The sequence below is a fragment of the Triplophysa rosa genome, linkage group LG8 (assembly GCF_024868665.1).
Source record: "Triplophysa rosa linkage group LG8, Trosa_1v2, whole genome shotgun sequence".
Lineage (NCBI taxonomy): Eukaryota > Metazoa > Chordata > Actinopteri > Cypriniformes > Nemacheilidae > Triplophysa > Triplophysa rosa.
The window spans coordinates 6,297,437-6,317,637 of NC_079897.1; the positions used below are offsets into that span (position 1 = coordinate 6,297,437).

General features: G+C 39.1%; 1 protein-coding gene across 1 annotated transcript in view; it reads left to right on the top strand.

Annotated features, from left to right (window-relative positions):
* Window positions 1-20,201, top strand: part of si:dkey-22o22.2 (neural-cadherin) — a 164,159-nt gene that overhangs the window by 125,585 nt on the left and 18,373 nt on the right. The window contains exons 13-18 of the mRNA XM_057339641.1: window positions 4,738-4,987; window positions 8,104-8,231; window positions 8,874-9,060; window positions 9,733-9,876; window positions 17,198-17,481; window positions 17,743-19,360. Coding sequence (XP_057195624.1) covers window positions 4,738-4,987; window positions 8,104-8,231; window positions 8,874-9,060; window positions 9,733-9,876; window positions 17,198-17,481; window positions 17,743-19,360 — 2,611 coding nt within the window. The remainder of the gene's footprint in view (window positions 1-4,737; window positions 4,988-8,103; window positions 8,232-8,873; window positions 9,061-9,732; window positions 9,877-17,197; window positions 17,482-17,742; window positions 19,361-20,201) is intronic.

A 20,201-nucleotide genomic window follows, 5' to 3' on the forward strand; every position in this document is an offset into this window, starting at 1 on the left:
GTTGCGGTGGACGGGAATGCTCTCAGAATGGCTATCTGGGCCCATGTTTTCTCTCCCTCTTTTGGTGTCTTTTTCTCTCCTCTATCTTTCCATCCACTTCATTTTGCTTTTTTATCTTTGACGTCCACATTTTATGTGCGCTGTACTCTACTGGACTACCATACATGGTTTAGGACTTGTTCTTTGACAGTCACTCTTGACTGCTTTGGCCTTGCTGCCATTGGCTGCATTGTCAGTGGAATGTTTTGTTTGCTTTACAATGTCATTTGGTTGATGGTGTTTTGGATTAAAAAGGCGTTAAAAGGCTTTGACTTCACAGACAAGTTCCAGCTGTAATATTGTATTTTCCGAGCCCAAATCGGCTGCATGTCCTGTATCCAAGTCAAATGTTGTTGGCCGAACACCAAATGAATGTTGTCTTTCAGGATGTGGCAGTAGAGTTCCAGGTTGGCTTGCCTTTGCTTTCGCAGAATAGGAACAATAACAGCTTGTTCTACACAGGGTTGAACCAACAACCGACCATCGAGTCTACATCATCATCATGGCCTGAGTTTTTGTACAGACAGTTCAAGTTTCCTGTTTTTTTTCTTCAGTATTTGTGATAACTTGCGTTATGAAATCTAACGCAAGTAAATTATGGATTACCTCAGGGATCGGTTTTAGGACCCTTGCTATTCTCCATATACATGCTGCCCCTTGGAAACATTATTAGAAAACATGGAATTAGCTTCCACTGTTATGCAGATGATACTCAGCTATATATCTCATCAAGACCAGATGATACGTTCCAGCTATCCAAATTGGCAGAGTGCATCGAAGATATAAAACATTGGATGACTTGTAATTTCCTTCTTTTAAATTCTAATAAAACAGAAATATTACTTATCGGACCAAAGACACGTGAGCAGAATATTTCGGATTATAACCTGCAAATTGAAGGCTGCACTGTTACTCCAACAAATACAGTTAAAGACCTAGGTGTTATATTAGACAGCAACCTGTCATTTAAAAATCACATCTCAAATGTCACAAAAACAGCCTTCTTCCACCTTAGAAATGTTGCTAAATTACGAAATATTTTATGTTTTGCTGATGCAGAGAAGCTTATTCATGCATTTGTGACCTCAAGACTTGACTACTGTAATGCACTGCTTAGTGGTTGTCCTGCATCATCAATAAACAAACTACAGTTAGTTCAGAATGCAGCTGCCAAAGTTCTAACCAGGTCCAGAAAATACGATCACATAACCCCAATGTTATCATCCCTTCACTGGTTACCCATTAAGTATCGTATTGATTGATCGTAGTTCTTTTAATCACTTATAAAGCCTTAAACGGTTTAGCCCCTACCTACATAACAGAGCTTCTATCACACTACAACCCATCACGCTCTCTAAGATCTCAAAACTCCAGACTTTTGATAACACTTAGAATAACTAAATCCACCAAAGGGGGTAGAGCTTTCTCATACGTAGCACCTAAACTCTGGAATAGCCTTCCCGATACTATTCAAGGGTCAGACACACTCTCCCAATTTAAATCTAGATTAAAGACACATCTTTTCAGCCAAGTATTTACTTAATACATAGTTAATGAACAGCAGCTATGCTAATTATTCTCTTTCTGCCCTCGCCTCGGGATGCCCATCCCGAGGTAGGGAGAGATTCCGCCTGGCCCAGATGAATGTCATATTCCCATCCCCAACTAGAGATTATGCCAGCTACATCTGAAAATCCCGTGCCATCCTCCTGCGAGAGCCTGCGGACTGACTGACCATCCCAGCTCCATCCAAGGCAATTTCATCACCACCCAAGAGAAAAGCGACCATCTGACCGGCCCAGCTCAGACAATTCCATCCCCAACCAAGAGCAAAGACGGACTACTTGTCACATTAATGCTAAATTTACAATACTTGGTATTTAACTCAACTCAACTCAACTTTATCTATATAGTGCTTTTTACAATTTTCATTGTTACAAAGCAGCTGTACATAAGACATATTGACTATAAGCAAACCAATTAAAGTTGTACCTGCAAAAACAAGAAAAAGGTGAAAAAAATAAGACAGACATACCCACATACAAAACACTCCACACACACAATATGCACACGTACTAACACACAGACACACACACACGGAAGCGCACGCACACACACACACACACGTACACAGACAAGTACACGCACACACAAAGACACGCACAGTGAGAGCACACATTTAAGATAAAGGAGAGAGAAGCACAGGTCAAATATAACAGACTATAAATTCCTATATGCAATATTAATTAAGTAGAACTTTAAAATTCTAAAGCAGCCCCCCCAGCCAGGCAGATGCAAAACAGTATGCAAACGGTGGCGAGGAACCCAAAACTCTAATCGAGAAAAAAAAAATGTAATGCTAAACTTTTTAGCAGTTTGACGATATACCTGCACTCAGTGACTTTGATTGGAGGTTGCTGGGTGGGTGTTTACAGGGAGTGGGGGGGCTTGTTGGTTGTGGTTTGGGGCGTTTCATTTGTTGGGACTGTGTGGGTCTGGTCTGGTTGGTTTTGTTTTGTGGACGATGTCGGACAACAGAGGAATAAAGTTAATTATGCCATTACTATTTTTACCTGGTTGTTCCTCTGTTCGCGGATTGGGGGGAGAATGGAACCGGATTGGACCTGCACAGTTTCGGCGGGTGGGGCTTCCTGGGTCGCGGTTGGTGGGGTCTCCCTGTTCTTCGTGGACGTTTGCTTGGTGTCATTTGCTTTTGGTCGGGGTCACTGAGTGCAGCTATGACACGTCAGAGGAGATCTGGCCCTCCTGGCTGAGCCTGGTTTCTCCCGAGGTTTTTTTTCTCCATTATTCATCTTTGGAGTTTGGGTTCCTCGCCACAGCAGGGCAGTGTTGGCTTGCTCACCGGGAGACTGCATTTATTTATTCATTTATTTATTAGATATTATTTATTAGAATGATCTTGCTTGGTCTATAAACACCATGCACTGTGCTGTGTTTTACGTTTCTGTGTTTTTCTGTTTTTCTTATTTGCTCCTGTAAAGCTGCTTTGGAACAATGCACATTGTGAGAAGCGCTATATAAATAAAATTGAATTGAATCTTCTGGTGTGTAATTGGATAAGACATAATTGTTAGTCAGTGGAAAGCAGGTCAGGAAAGTACTACTGCAGAAAGTTACTCCATATGTGTCAATACCAGGAAATTGGATGGATTATTAGATGAACCGTGTCTAATGTATTCAAACGCTGGAGTCAACAGGCGACTGACCGTCGGTTTCGCTGATTTCAAATGCCCCCTAACACAAATAATGCTAGTTTGTAAATTGCTGCGCACGTCTTAATCTAATACATATCTCTTAAGAAAAAGAAAATTTTAAGAAAATATCTTAAAAACTATTATAGCACATCCAAGCAGTTTTTACCCAATTACCCCCCCCCCATTTCTGCCAATCTCATATTAATATTGAGTAGTACCTATAGAGTAGTATTGCATACTTCGTATCTTCGAAGAGTATTTAGTTTGATCACATTTATAAAAGATAGATACAGCTGTACGATTTTTTCCGAAAGCATACGGCATGTGCGGGGGAGAGGGGTAGGCTGAACTAAAGCACGTGCGCACCCATTGCCAACAAAACACAGACATCAGTTTCACTCACCGCATGCGGTTCATGTCCGGCATCTTTTAGCACTGGGACGGCTACATATATCAGTTTCAAACGATCTCCAAATCCAGCGTTATATCCACCATTTATATAACATTCATCACCCAAATGCAGTAAACAAACAAACACCTGAACTTCGCGAACGTATGCTCTCTCTCTCTCTCTCTCTCTCTCTCTCTCTCTCTCTCTCTCTCTCTCTCTCTCTCTCTCTCTCTCTCTCTCTCTCTCTCTCTCTCTCTCTCTCTCTCCTGCACACAAGTGAAAGTGACGTCTGCGCATGCTCCTTCTCCTGCTCTCCTTGCTGCCGCGTGCTTTTCCGGGAGAATTGTCCAATAAGGGACTAAGAAAAATTGTTACGAAACAGTTTTATATTTTCGAAAAAACGATCACTGTTTTTTCCCTGTACGATCGCTGGGGGAGTGTATCGAGCACAGAATTACTACGTAATATGCCCAACTTGTTTTTTGACAAGTTGACCATGTTAAGCATGAGAAGACAGCACGTTTAACATTGTAAAGACGTCAGAATGCATGACACACCGTTGCACCACCCCTTTAAGAAACTGAGGTTAGAAAACTAACTTTAAATTACAGAATGTTAATTCACATTACGACAGGCTGAATGTTAGTTTTAGTTAATTGGTGATATCAATTTTCTCTCTCAGCAAATTTTGTTTTTAATACTAAAATGACCATGTTTACTTCCTTATTTTATGCTTGATCAAAATATATTTAACCTGCTTTTCTTTTTCAGCTGGCATCACCAAACTTTATTTAACCCTTTCTCTCCAACCACTGGTTATATAAAAACAGCTTTTTACAATACATTTCCAATGAAAATTAGGCCACGCCCATTCTGCATTTTCTCATATTCTGTTTGACTCACATGCTGTAAAAATGTTTTAATTTAGTTTCCTGCTTCGTGCTGAGAATGTTTCAGTACATATTGTATGTTTATATTGTAGTAAAAATATATATTAGTAATCATGTAAATTAATATACATTTTAGTTGAATTTAAGTTGGAGTTGTAAAACATGAAACAATATTCACCAAACTTTTCTTTTTCCCAAACAGACCATAAAGGCAACCTCTCCTCTTGGTGACCCGAGGGTGACTTACAACCTAGAGGAGGGTCAGGTTCCTGAGACCAATATGCCTGTGCGTTTTTACATCAAACCGAACAGGAGAGATGGTTCTGCCTCCATCCTGGTGGCAGAGAATCTGGATTACGAGACCACGCGTTTCTTTACGCTACGGGTTCGCGTTCAGAATGTGGCGGCTGTACCCCTTGCATCCTTCACAACTGTTTATGTCAACATCACAGGTGAGACACATCATCATCTTCTGTGAATTACTGTGGATTAACCAACTGAAAACCAATTGCATGTATGAAAAACATGCAATGCCATGGTTGTTGGTGTAAGCAAGAAAGAAAAGATGTCAAAAATGTATAGAAATGATGACACAAGGATAGAAGTCCTTGTTGACACCCCTCACTAGTGCGCTACAAATATGCCATGACAACCACTTCCATGCTGCCTTTCATTAACAGCAGTTTAAAAATCAGCATTTCATAGCAGCTCGGTTCGTGAGGAACGCAGCAGTGTCTGATCTGATTCACTGATTGTGTCTGAGGAGCTGACACTAATGTTTTTACCTTTCTTCATAGCTTATTTAGCCTGTGCTGTGCATTTGTACACAACAGTGTTCTCTGCTGTCACCGAGCACATGTGGAAATTTAAAGCGATGATGAGTATATGATGTGTGCGTGCGTATGTATGTGTGTGTGTGCGTGTGTGTGCGTGTGTGTGCGTGTGTGTGTGCGTGTGTGTGCGTGTGTGTGTGCGTGTGTGACGGAGACAAAACCCCATCAAAATCTTGTTAGAGGGACTCTAAGAGTAGTGAATACAGATCAGTAAACCTGCAACAAATAAATTTACAGATCTAAATGTGCAAATAATCAATATACTGATTTAAGTAAAGACTTAACCAGGGCGACAAGTACAGTAAATGGTAACACTTAATAATACTGTTTCATACTTAATAGGTAGTTATGCAGGAACTAATGCATAACAAATGGTTAGTCATTACTGATAACTAATAAGGAAGATTAACTAACCAGTAGGTAACAGCATCTGATGTTTAAGGTAAGTAACAATTAGTTACTTATTATTTATTTAATTAATAACAACTAAATGCAGTATGTCTCCTGCAGAACTATACAATAACTAAGACCCATTTAAAATAACTATCCATTACCTACTCATTAACAGTTGCTAAACATAATTTTGCCAGTAAGCAGCCTATTAAAGATACATGTTTGTTATTAGAATTAATTATATGAATAGTTGAAATTAATTTGAACAAATTATTTTGGGAATTTTGTAGAAATCTCAATACTGTGATATTTTTATTTAAATTGATTCAAAACAAATTAATCTATTGTGCTTTTCAACCAAAAATAGTAAAAAAGCAATCCCCCTATTATTCACTGTATTGTCACCAGTGTTGGGTGTAACTAGCTACCAAGTACATAGTTACTGTAATTTAATTACTTTTCCCTTGAAAAGTAAAGTAAGGGATTACTCTTGTTTTTTCTGTAATTTAATTACAGTTATTTCTGAAGTAATTAAACTAAATATTGTGTGTAATATATGTGTGTGCAATAGTGGAATTGACATAAAAATTCAAAGTCTAACTTTAGAATGTGTGTGGATGGTAAATTAGTCACTACAAGCTTTTATTTTAACAGTACTGTTTTATTTATTGGTAATACTTGGAGTATACCCCATAATACTATAGCTTTCCAGTAGCTCAGTGGTAAGAGCATGGCGTTAACAACGCCAAGGTCGTGGGTTCGATCCTAGGGGATTGCACTAACTTAGAAACAAATGTATAGGATAATGCAGCATCTGCCTAATGCGTAAATGTACTATATTGTAAGACCTGAGTAATTATTAAAAAGTTATCACATGATACTGGTATGGTAAGACCTGAGTAATTACTGAAAAAATTACTAAAAAGTTATGGTTTTTACTTTATAATACTGCTCCGGATCATAAGTAATTACTTAATACTGTTGTGGTAAGACCTGAGTAATTATTAAAATGTCACCTTGGTTTTCACTTTATAATACGGTTCCGGATCATAAGTAATTACTTAATACTGTTGTGGTAAGACCTGCATAATTAATAAAATGTTACTATGATTTTCACAGAATAATTCAGTAATAAGTACAGAGTAATACTCTTTTTTTAATAATTACTAATGGGTTACCAAGAATTTCTTAATAGTTAATAATGAAAACAAAACTCTTCAGCTATTGTCCACAAGACTCATAGTAAGTAACAAGGAGAGATATGTCAAATATGTTTGTGAGGTAAGTTGGCTAATGATGCAGTGATTGGTGTATCTCTTAAGTTTCTTTCTTTTAAAATAAATTTTAAAAAATTCATTAGATTTATTTCATTGATATGATTGATATGAAAAATAAAATCTTGATGAAGACAATATTGGACAATAGTTTAGTGATATAAAATAATGAAGTTCACTGAAAGTACACAAAATAGGTTAAAATTGTATTTTTAATAGTAATCAAGATTATATATAACTAGTTTAATTGACAATTAATTTTAGCAACTGTTAATAGTTTGTAGACAATTATTTTTAATGAGTCTTAGTTATTGTATAGTTCTGCGGGAGACATACAACATTTAGTTGTTATGAATGACAATCAATTAAGTTACTAATTGTTACTACTTACCTTAAACATCAGTATGCTGTTAACTACTGGTTAGTTAATCTTTCTTCCTTATTAGTTATCAGTAATGACTACAGTGTTAATGCAGCACTAACCATTTGTTCTGCATTAGTTCTTGCATAACTACCTATTAAGTATGAAACAGTATTAATAAGTGTTACCCAGTAAATCTATGCATTAAATGTGCACTCTTAAAAATGGAACACGAGGGGGAAAAACATCTTGAAACTAGTATGTCATCGCTGTCCTTCCAAAACCTCGGATGTTTACATTTTTTAGGAAATGGAAAAAACACTGCACTTTTTTAAAATGATTTAATATTATGTTGACAAGCACTTTTCAATACTTTTTTTGGTTAGATGTTCACAAAACTTAGTGACAAACATAAAGGGTGACTAATTATCATGAAATATGGTGATAATAGGTTTTAGAAGGACAGCAGCTATAATACAAATAATATCAAAAATAAAGTTTGTTTGAACATAAACTCTAGAAACATATTTTGTTCACAGATGCCATTTGGTTTTATATTGTCTTATTTAATCCAATGACATTAAACAGTACCTACAGTAAACTGATGTTTGCCTCTAATCCAACATGTGTGTCCACATGCATTCATTGGTAGATTTTAATTTGTTTAACAGATTGCTCTCATTCTCTTCATCCTCCGCTGTATTTAGATGTGAATGACAACGTTCCTTTCTTCATGTCGTCCACATACGAGGCAACAGTGCCCGAGGGGGCAGAGATCGGCACATCAGTGGCACAGGTCTCGGCCACAGACTTGGACTCTGGTCATCATGGCATGGTGAGCATGGTTACCATCACTTATCGTATATCATTGCTGTTTAACAGCATTGGTTGTGTTTTCGGATGGGATGTTAGCCGGTGTCCTTACCAGAACCAAAATGTTCTTGCTCAAACAGCTTCATCAGAAAGGCCATGCTGATTGACCAACTAAATTTTGCTGGTGCGTACTTGCATACCTTAAGGGATAGTTCACCCAAAAATGAAAATTCTTTCATCATTTACTCACCCTCTTGTCATTTCAAACCTGTATGAGTTTCTTTCTTCCGCAGAACAAAAAAGCAGATATTTTGAAGAAAGTTGGTAACCGATCAGCAATGGACCCCATTGACTTCCAATGTATGAACACAAAACTAATGCAAGTGAATGGGGTCCAGTTAACAACATTTTTCTAAATATCTTCTTTTGTGTTCTGCGGAAGAAAGAAAGTCATACAGGTTTGAAATGACAAGAGGGTGAGTAAAAGTTTATTTTTCGTTGAACTATCCCTTTAGCCAGTACTAAACCAAAACTAACCAACCTGTCGCGTCATAAAAATTTATGCAAGTCAAAGCTGATTTTAGAGCAAATCATACACATTTTTTAATCTTAATGTTGAATCTTTTCCTAAATTACACCTTGTTTGACATGTTTTCCTACAAAGATTAACTACATCATCCTAAAAGACCAAAGTGGCGACTCGCAGTTCTTCAGCATTAATTCCTACACAGGCATCATCCACACCCGGGCAACCTTCGACCGTGAGCAAAAAAGTTCCTACTTAATCGAGGTCCAGTCTCAGGACAGCTCAGAGTCTGCCCGACCCAGTCAGCAGGGCCAGCCTAACACAGGTGAATGATCTATCATCCAGGTCTCCTTAACCCCTTGATCCAGCTGTTTTCCACTCTACCTATCACAGCAGGCGAACCAGCCTCAGATATTAGCTCCATTCATTAAGCCTTCAATAAGTCACTCAAAATGAACAACTAATGGCATCCCAGAGGGTTTGTGTAATATAGGCACATATAAAATTATAAGGCCATATTAAACAGTCAGTAGGTTGTTTATCACAGTTTTGATTTCAATTTCTGAGTAAATCACTTTTTGAAGCCTGCACATATAATGCATTATAATGAAAATAGTGTGCTAAATGACTTTGCATAAAAGGCATCGTTTTAACAAAATGTAACAATTGTATGTTAAGTAATTGTTTTGCTTTACAGATTTCAAAATGATGCATGACATTTGATGTAAACTTGATGCAAAATGATGAAAAAAGACAAACTAAGAAAATGTATAGCTTGAATGCATTATAAGTTTGAATAAAAGGATATTCCAAATACAAATAAAACATAACTAAAATAATTTAATATTCAATAAAAATAATGATTTAATTAAAATAAAAATAAAAAATCATTTAAATTGATTATTGTTTATTATAGCAGTATTTGCAATTTTTCATACAAGATGTCACTTTTGGTAAAAATATCACATTCTTGGATGAATTTCATGTCAAAACACAGACACAGCCTATGTGAGGATTTTTGTCACCGATGTGAACGACAACGCTCCAGCGTTCTCTCAACCCGTGTACGAGATCAGCGTGGAGGAAGACAAGGAAGTGGGCTTTGTGGTCATCACCGTTACAGCCAACGATGAGGATGAAGGTAATTCACATCGCACACAGACAATCTTATTCTGGTGGCCATGCCACTGAGCTTCGTTGGTGGCTTTTGTTTTTCTGTTTTGTTTGTACCTCAACTTTTTTTTTGACAGCCCACTGATATTTTTGACAGCTATGGAGTAGGAGGAGTTGAAAAAAGAAATTGTGAAATATATCTAGGTGGAAATTTTGCGTCTTTTTGTGCGGAGCTTGTTAGCAAATCTCTGCTGTGAATGTGGGAGTAACTGTTTCGGTCGCCTATTTGATGTTTGCCTCTTTGATTTGTTTGCTCTTTGTTGTCTTATAGAAAATGATTAAATAAGTAGCAGGCTCTCTTTAATGATAGAGATAAACCCTCGTGTGGAAGATTTTGCAATGAGATGTGTGAGATCTGAGGGCCCAGACGAATAACGGTTGGGATTTTTAAGTGGATCGTAATATGCAGCTCTGGCCTTTTGAACATAAAACTAAAACGACAAAGCAGCATTTTATAGTTACAAAACTCTCAGGGGCATTACAGGTGGCTTAAGCGGTGATTAAATGAGAAAGGAAATAACACATGTTTAACTGTGCATATTCTGACTGTCTGTCAAACAAAGCATTAAAAACACTTATTTAAAATAACTAGTTTTCCTACAAATGTAAGCTCTTTTGTAATTTTCTAAAAGTTACTAAGTTGATGTTTAATCAGAAATGCAGCATGAAAAAGATCTGCCAAAGAAAAATGATTTAACTTATGCGATTACCTCATCTTAAGTCAGCCGGTATGTGTTGTCCCTCTAATGTAAGATGTCCATTAACATGTGTACGAGCAATGCTGACGGTGTACTTTATTTTAATGCTATGCAGTGTTTGACCTCTTAAATTATAGTTAGCTGTTTACTAAATGTTTTATTTATGTATTTAGAGAGCGGTATATCCTTCAGACAGTCTCAGTTCTTGCCTCAGCATTTTACAATGCACGTGGATGCATGAACAGCTATGAATTGACCTCAGTTGGCAGATAAATTTGCATATTTCCGGTTTATGGCGTAACTTCAAGTTAATTTTGTTAGTCTAGAATGGCTGTTGGAACATTCCCTAGAGGAAAATTGCTCACACGTCAGTTTTGCATAAAAGTTGTTTCATTTATGTGTCAGGGTTTTCTCAATGTTTGTCTTAAAAGTCTGTAAAAATTCTAATAGATACAAAGGAGACAACTGTTGACAGTAAGAGTATAGATGTTAGGGAGGACACTGGAGTCAAATGCAGGGTAGGCAGATTTAATGAAAAATCCCACACTCAAAAAATAACCAGCTGAATACAGTCTATGACAGAGAAAAACAAAGGCTCGAGCGCTCAACCAAACGACCGTAAAAAACAACACAAAAAACCCGCAGCAAGCGGGGAAGGGTGAGTGAGGCAACAAGAGTCCACAGTAAATCCAACCGGGCTGGAGAGTAGAGCGGAGATTCCGGCTGGTGCAAGTCAAACTCGGAAAGGCCCGAGGCCAGTGTTCTTAGCCCCTCGATGGTAATCCGTACCAAATGGAGGCGGGTGAAAACAAAAGTCCGTTAGGAGGTGACCGTGCAATAATCCCAGTGCGAAGCTGGCACAGTCGAGGTACAAGGCTCCCTTCGTAAGAATCCTCAAGAGGCTCCCCTGAAGAGAACCGGATGACTCGCCTTGAATAACCTTCGAGAGGAAGAACCACAGCTTAACGTCCAAAGAGCAGATTGCCAAAGCAAGAACAGGACTAGGTGAATACAGCACTGGAGCCTGGACAAGACAAGACGATTAACACTCTAGAACAGGGGTGTCCAAAGTCAGTCCTGGAGGGCCAGTGTCCTGCAAAGTTTAGCTTCAACCCTAATCAAACACACCTGAACAGCTAATCAAGGTCTCACAAAGCAGACTAGAAACTTCCAAACAGGTGTGTTGAGCCAAGTTGGAGCTAAACTCTGTAGGACAGTGGCCCTCCAGGACCGACATTGGACACCCCTGCTCTAGAATTTAACAAGACAAGACTTGGCGTACAGGACAAGAGGCCACAGATCGCCACCAAAATAACTCTAACGGACTGACAAAGAACAACGCAAAACACAGGGAATAAAAGGGGAAGCAATCAGAAAGGAAAATGATACACCAGTTGGGGAGAGGGAAAGTTAAGGGGAACCAGGTGAATCGGGAAAATCAATAATGAGGTGTAGAAAGGATAACAAGGGGGCGGGGCCACACACACGCGGATTCCAAGCACATGGCAACTGTCAAGTGCTTGACAAAACAAAAACAGAAGACAAGACAGACAAAACCCAGAGGTGCTAGACCCGAGCCCTGACAATAGAGCTATAAAGCTAAGGTAGGATAACTTAGACAGTTTAGTTTTGGAAGATTTTGATGAGAAATCTCTTATTTCTCCTGGTTCATGTCTCAAGACAATAGGCCCTTTTCACAATGACGTCACTTAACTTCCGCCTTTTTGGAAAGCAGTGTATCATAACATCCATCTTGCAACAAACAAGAAGAAGAAGTACTTCCATTTTGCCGTCGCGCTGGAATTTAACAACAGTGGGAAAAAACGGGCAAACACGTATTCAAGTACTTATCCTAGCACCTTCGCTAACACAAAAAGAAAATAAAACACTTACCTTCATAATCAAACAGGTACTGTTCAACGAAGAATTTGTATCCTTTCTCTAGCTTTGATCTTGTCGTTAGCGAAAATTTGTCTGCAAGACGTTGTACATCATCTAGACGTACAGTATTTGTGGCAGATGTGCAAGAGACTTGGTAAACTCCATTCTGAGGCGCTAGCGGAAGTAACTTCTTCTTCTTGAGTTTTACTGGCGGTTGGAAAACCAGCTTATAGGTGCCTTACCGCCACCTTATGAACTGGAGTGCTAGCGGAAGTAACGATACACTGCTTCGCGGCAGATCGGAAGATACGTGACGTCATGTGAAAAGGGCGTATTATGTGAGAAGCAGGAGTGATAGTTCACCCAAAAATGAAAATTCTGTCATCATTATTCACCCTCATGTCATTTCAAACCTGTATGACTTTATTCTACAGTACAAAAAAGAAGAATGTCGGTAACCGAACAATGGCGGTACCCATTTACTTCTATTGTATGGACACAAAACCAATACAAGTCAATGGGTACCGCCGTTGTTCGGTTACCAACATTCTTCGAAATATCTTCTTTTGTGTTCTGCAAAAGAAAGAAAGTCAAACAGGTTTGAAATTCATTTTTTGGGGTGAACTATCCCCTTAAGTAAAGGCTCCTCTTGCTCTCCACTTAATATAATTGAAAAACAACTAAGATATTTTTTGTGTAGGTCAAATCATTACAGGTTTATTTTAACATCCATAGAGTTACTCCTGTTAATCTGAGGGCGACAGGCTTGAACAAATCAGCTGTCTGTCTAATGTCATGTGCCAGGCTGCAGCCCGCCACCACCTAATTTCTCGTCCTGTCTCTAGAACATTCCGGGCTGTCACTTCCACACGTCTCAGTGACACGGCTCCCCCGCCTGATCTCTCTCTCTGATTTCCATCAGGGCACGGCGACTCGGCTCATCCGTCAACATAAACAAACGGGCAGGAGCGTCAAGCTCTCGCCGCAACACGGCTTCAGCCCTTACATATGCATGACAAATTACGTGTGGCGTGGAGCCGTGTCAACAAGCAGACTGCAGTTAAGGAGACAGGGGCATTGAGATGGAGCCGGGTGGGCATCTGATAGCTCATTAACGATGAGACGGTAGAAGCGCCGTGGAGGTGAGAAAGGTGACTTGACCTGCCATGGCTAGATGGGCGTCCAGAGCCGGGCGACAGCTAATATCTCACAACTGTCATGAAATGAAATGCAAATCAGAACTTGATGTCCCTACATCCCCTCCCTGCTTTAGAAGGCACAATGAATGAGATCGCCATTAAAATGCAATATTTCATAATACGCTGGGGATGAAAATGGGGTGTAGGAATAATTAGGAGCTGATTTGTGGGAGAAGAGGAATTTTATGGTCCTGTTAAGTGTTTCCTAAAGCTGATTAGCAGTGTCCTCTTTGAGCTGTTCATTAAACTCCAGACTGATTTCAAAGATGAAATATGTAAAACATGCAAAACTTTCTTCATGCTGAATGAGCACAAGGTCTCCTGGACTTTGGAGCCGTCTTTCATTCCCCATTTTTGATAGCAGGGCCCTGCAAAAGCAATGAGGGACCACATGCCTAAAATGTTTAACCTCTTTTACAAGGGTTCGGTTTGGGTTAGTGCTGGAGCTTTGAGGGGAAGCCATATGGCTCGGCTGGTCATTAAGAAAGTCGCTTCTGGCGAAATCGTCAGGTCTTCCCTTAGCGAGTGTCACGGCACATCGCTTCACAGCCGTGGCAGCTAGCCAGGATGAGCATGACACGTTCTAATGAAATCCACACATATCACGCCCAGATGGTGTTTGTCTCAAAAAATATGATCCAGACTGGTGAACAGAGCTGGAGAGAAGCTAGTGCCATGCCATCATCTCCCACAGTGAACCAGAGGTGGACAGATTTAGTTGTAGTGATGGTTTTATAAGTCAACAATAAGCCTCAAGTATGCCTACATCAACACTAGACCAAAAGTGTGTTTTTAACTTATTTTGTACTATATATCATTTAGCATTATACAAATGTTTGTTATTTTTATGACTTGATTGTACAGAAAAATACCAATACTAGAAATAAAATACCAGTAGTGTTGTTGAAATACAAGTGGCTTTCTTTCATTTTGAGAAATATAAAACATGTTGTTTTGTAACTGCATTTAGTTTGATTTCAGTTTGCCCAAGACATCTGATGTGCAGTTTATTATATCAGTACATGTGTTTCCTGCTAATCGAACCCATGATCTTGCTATTTCTAACACCATTCTCTGCCAGTTAAGCAACAGGTAGAGACAAACATTTACAAGATTGACAAAACATACCTTTTTTTCTTTAAATTGTAACTAAATGTGTAAAGACAGTCAAGCTAAATACAAATATATATAATGTATAAATATATACATACAGTATATGTAAATTGAGATCATGAATCTTGTCTTTAATAATTGACTTTGCTAAATGTATAAATATAAATGTAAACGTTAACGTTAATATTAATAAATCTTTATTTTTATATGTTAAAGATTAATTTATTAATTATAAGTATTAATTATTACAGTTTTTCTCGATTGCTTAAACACATTTCTTGAAATTATGCCTCGTATTCTCAAAACAGTAAACACAAATCTATAACATCTCACCCAATTCTCCAAACATCCTATTGTCAGGTCAAAATGAAGCTCTCTTCTCAAAACCATTCAAACTTGCTGAAAAACCAAACTTTTCCTGCAGACATGATTTACAAGCCCTCAAAATCACCCACACTGCAACATAGTCTTAGACACTGGTGAGATCAATTCAAAACACTGTTACTAAAACTCTTAGTGGGATTCAAGAATAATTTGACAGCTTAGTGTTTATTAGTATATACAACATAAAAGAGTGCACATAGAGCAAAGTGCAAGAATGAGCTTTAGGAAAAAATAAAAAATAAAACATTACACTACTGTAAAGTAGATGACAATGATCTTACAAGACAAGAGAAGTTCAAAAACCAAAGAACAATATAAACTGGTCATGCAACACAATACGGTACACAACTGCACAAATAACATTTACATTCAGGCATTTAGCAGATGCTTTTATCCAAAGCGACTGACAGAGAAGAAAAAGGAAACAATACAGTGAAGTGATTTGTCAATAGGAGGCAATGTAAAAAATATGGAATCCTCTGCACCTTTGGCCCAATTTTGTAAAAGTATTCCGTTTTTTCTGCAAAAATTCAGAACAGGCCCTTACAGAAAAGACACACGAAATTCACATGTGCAAAAAACACATGTGATCACATGTGAAATGTGTGTTTTTGGAACATTTTGGTGTGAATTCCATGTGAATTCCCACGTGAAACCCATGGGATAACATGTAAAAACCCATGGGATAACATATGCGACATGTCACCACATGTTGCACATGTCATCCCATGGGTTTTTACATGTTATCCCATGGGTTTCACATGGGAATTCACATGGAATTCACACCAAAATGTTCCAAAAACACACATTTCACATGTGATCACACATGTTTTTTTGCACATGTTAAACACATGTTATATACATGTGATCACATGCGAAAAACATGTCAAAAACATGTGAAATTCATGTGTCTTTTCTGTAAGGGGGTAAAAAGGGTGTACACGTGCTACAGTTTACTGGATACAGAATAGAGAAATTTCTCTCATGTAAAGTGTGTACTGTAATTATACTGTATGTTTACAGTAAGTAGTATAAAGCCCAGTAGATGATTCTAGGATGCACAATTACCTGTGCTTTTATTGATATTATCCTGAGATTCTGATTGGTGTGTCATCAGTTTTGCAACTGAGTGTTTACTGATGGACAAATGTGTGCTATTTGAGTTTACATATTGACACTTCAGTTCATTATATTATGTGTTTGTGTTTTCTGAATGAGAACATGGTTAAACCTTTGCAAATTGAGACTGTTTGTGTGTGGGGTTTGTACAAGTTGGTGTATTGTTCTGAGAATGTGTTTATAGTTGTCAGAAAATGGTGAGTTGTTTCATGAATTGTATGTTAGCAATCGAGAAAAACTGTAAATTACAAATATTATTATACAATCTAAAAAACTCAAACTTAATTTATAACTTAACAAAATAAAGGTATTATTATGTTAATATTTATAATAATAAGTTATATCTTAAATGAGATTAATAGGTTTTGTAAATAATTCGATGTTTATTATTATAAATTTTAATATAATTATTTAAGTTGTTTTTATTCATTCTTCCCAGACAATGGTTTTAGATTTTTTATGTTTAGCCCATATACAGAGGGTCAAACAACAAGTCCAGCATTGTCAGATTAAATAAAGACCTGGGTGAGTTTCATCCAGCAGAAAAGGGTTATTTGGTCCTTGGTGTATTATTTTTATTTGCTCTAAAGCCACTGCTTATGGAAAAGGATGAAAATGGGATTAGTTTAATGATGTATTGATGAGTGTAAGTATCGTCTGTATGCTATAAAATGACATGTACAAAACAGCCTGCATGTGACATTTTGTATGTTTATGTATGCTGATTCCAATATTTAAGCACAATCGTATTGTGCCTGTGTGCGTTTGAGCTTTTCTGGCCTTTATGTAATCCTTATCAAGTGAGCACAGATTAATGCTGACATTCTCTTTCGATCCAGCTCAGCCGAGCTTAACACTTCCTAGAATGCTAACGCATCCCAAACCCCCCAAACAGGTGCCAACGCCAAGCTGCGCTACCAGATTACCTCGGGGAACACCATGGGCGCCTTTGATGTGGAGCCAGAGGTCGGCACCATCTTCATTGCCCAGCGGCTGGACTATGAGCAGGTGCAGAGATATGAGTTACGGCTGGTCGCGTCGGATGGAAAATGGGAAAACCAGACGACGGTTGTCATCAATGTCATCAACCAAAACGATGAGGAGCCTATTTTTACTCAGACCGAGTACCAAACCAGTGTCACAGAAGAGCTGACAGATCTTCCAGTCTTTGTACTTGAGGTGAGAGGTTAAGCAATCTTTATTCAGAGGTCCCTGGCACATGGTTACATTATCTGTTAATGTGTCTCAATATTGCGTCTATTGAGCTGTTGGTATAAAAAAGACTTCAAAGGCTTTGCATAAACATACCGGAAAAGAGAAGGGAGGACATCTGCATACCTTTGCTGTGACTATTAACTTTTAATTGCCTCATATGTTCTGCCATGAGTTTGTTGAGTTCAAATACGCAAGCTTATTTTGTCCCATCTGTCATTCTTTCAGGTCTCAGCCACAGATCCAGATCAAGAGGCGGACCAGAGTGCAGTGCGGTATTCTCTACATGGACAGGGTGCCGGTAGCGAATTCACCATAGACGAGTTGAACGGAAGGATCTATGCCCAACGCCGTTTAGACCGCGAGGTTCGTTCGGCCTGGCAGTTCCTCGTCCTGGCTACGGATGAGAACGGGTCGGGTCTAACCGGGTTCGCTGATGTACTAGTGGATGTGCAGGATATCAACGACAACGCACCTGTCTTCCTGTGTTCCACCGATAACTGCTTTTTAGGTCACGTGCCTGAGAACTCCCCAGCCGACACTTCCATAATGGAGATGCGGGCCACCGACCTAGACGACCCGAAAGCTGGCAAGAACGCTATCCTCACCTACAGAATTGTGCAAAACGTGCACAACGAGATCAACCTAAACCTTTTTTCCATCAATCCAGCCACAGGGACTATTTATACCGTCCTGCGCTCTTTGGACAGGGAAGTAGTGGACCGATATCTTGTTGTTGTGGAAGCTCGGGATGGGGGAGGTCTTTCGGGGACAGGAACAGCCACCATTGTGATTTCTGATGTCAATGATCATCCTCCAGTGTTCACCCAGAAGGTTTACATGGCGTCTATGCCGGAAAACTTGGACATTAACAGCGAGGTAGTGGTAGTGGCTGCAACAGATGGAGATGAGGGTGAAAATTCGGTGATGACTTTCAGCATCATTGGGGGTGATGAAGATCGCAAGTTCTTTATAGAAACAGACAAGGTGAACCGACGTGGCGTGGTGAGGCTGAAGAAGAAGATAGACTTTGAGAAACCGCATGAACGCACGTTCAATCTGACAGTGAAAGTAGAAGACGCTGACTTTTTTAGCCTGGCTTTCTGCATCATCCAAGTGGAAGACTCTAATGACCATGCACCAGTTTTCTTCCCACAGTTCTACGAGGCCGAATCCATGTTTGAAGATGTTCCCATTGGCACCATTGTGGCGCAGGTGACAGCCATGGATATGGACTCTGGCCAAAATGGGAGGTTCACATACAGCATCGCCCCAGAATCCGACTCCTTCCAGCAGTTCTTGGTGGATAAGGGTGGTTGGGTCGTAGTTGCAGACTCTTTGGACCGAGAGAAGATGTCCCAACACAGAATCATGGTTATGGCTACAGACATGGGCAGCCCTGCTCTGACCGGCTCTGCTATTGTGCTGGTAACCGTGCAGGACGTCAATGACAATGGACCAGAGTTCGAAGCTCCCTATCGGCCCATTGTGTGGGAGAACACTGCCGCACCACAGATCGTTCACATGAATGACACTTCAGTTCTGCTTCATGCCATTGATAAAGACACGTCGTCTAACGGAGGGCCTTTTTCTATCCGTCTACTGATGCTGACCTCTGACGTTACTAATTTTAATTTGACTGACCTGCGAAATGGTAGCGCCAAGATTACTGCTCTTCGCACCTTTGACCGGGAGAAGCAGAAACAGTATCTTCTTCCCATCCTGATGATTGACAGCGGCTCTCCACCAATGAGTTCCACAAGTACACTCACGGTTATAATCGGAGATAAGAATGACCATCCTCATGCAGCAGGACACAGCGAGTTTATAGTGTACAGACTACAAGGTATGTTCATGCTATTTACATAAAAGATACTTTGTAAAAAAAATTAAGAATACTATATTAATTTACGTTAGGGGTCACTAGATCTTACAAAACTTTATATTTGTAGCCATGTGTCTGAAGGTTTGAAATTACTTAAATGGAGAAAATGTATTTGTGCCAACATATTAATTTCTTTTAAATGGGTCATATGGCACGAATACGTGTTTTTCTGTGTCTTTGGTGTGTTATAAATTGCCCATGCAGGTATTAGACACGTAAAATTGCAAAAATGAAAGTGTCGTAACAAAAGATGCGTTCTATCTAAAAGTGAATGCTCACCCAGACCTGCCTGAAACGCCTCGTGTAACCACACCCCCACAAATCTGCGTCAGTTCGTGGTATGATTTGACCAAGACCGCCCAAATGTATACGCAAGTAAGGTGCGCGTACCTGTCAGTACAATTGCGTTGGAACCTGATGTTCCAAATATGGTAAGAGGCGTTACATTTCCGTCACACGCTTGCAGTATTCGACCAATCACTACGCACTGGTTAACTGGCCAATCATAGCACACCTCGCTTTTCAGAGAGATGAGCTTTGTTAAAAATCTGCCCGTTTCAGAGAGGCGGGGCAAAGAGGAGATACAAACATGCACGGTTTGTGGAAAATACAGCGTTTTTGAACCTTAAATTGTGTATACACATTGCATTACATCTAAAACAAAGAAAATATTTGTTTTAGCTGTGTCGTATGACCCGCTTAATGACAAAACATTATGGCCATCCAGAGTCCAGAATAGAAAAAAAGCAGCAAGAGCCCAGAATAAATTCATTACATTTACATTTATGCATTTACCAGATGC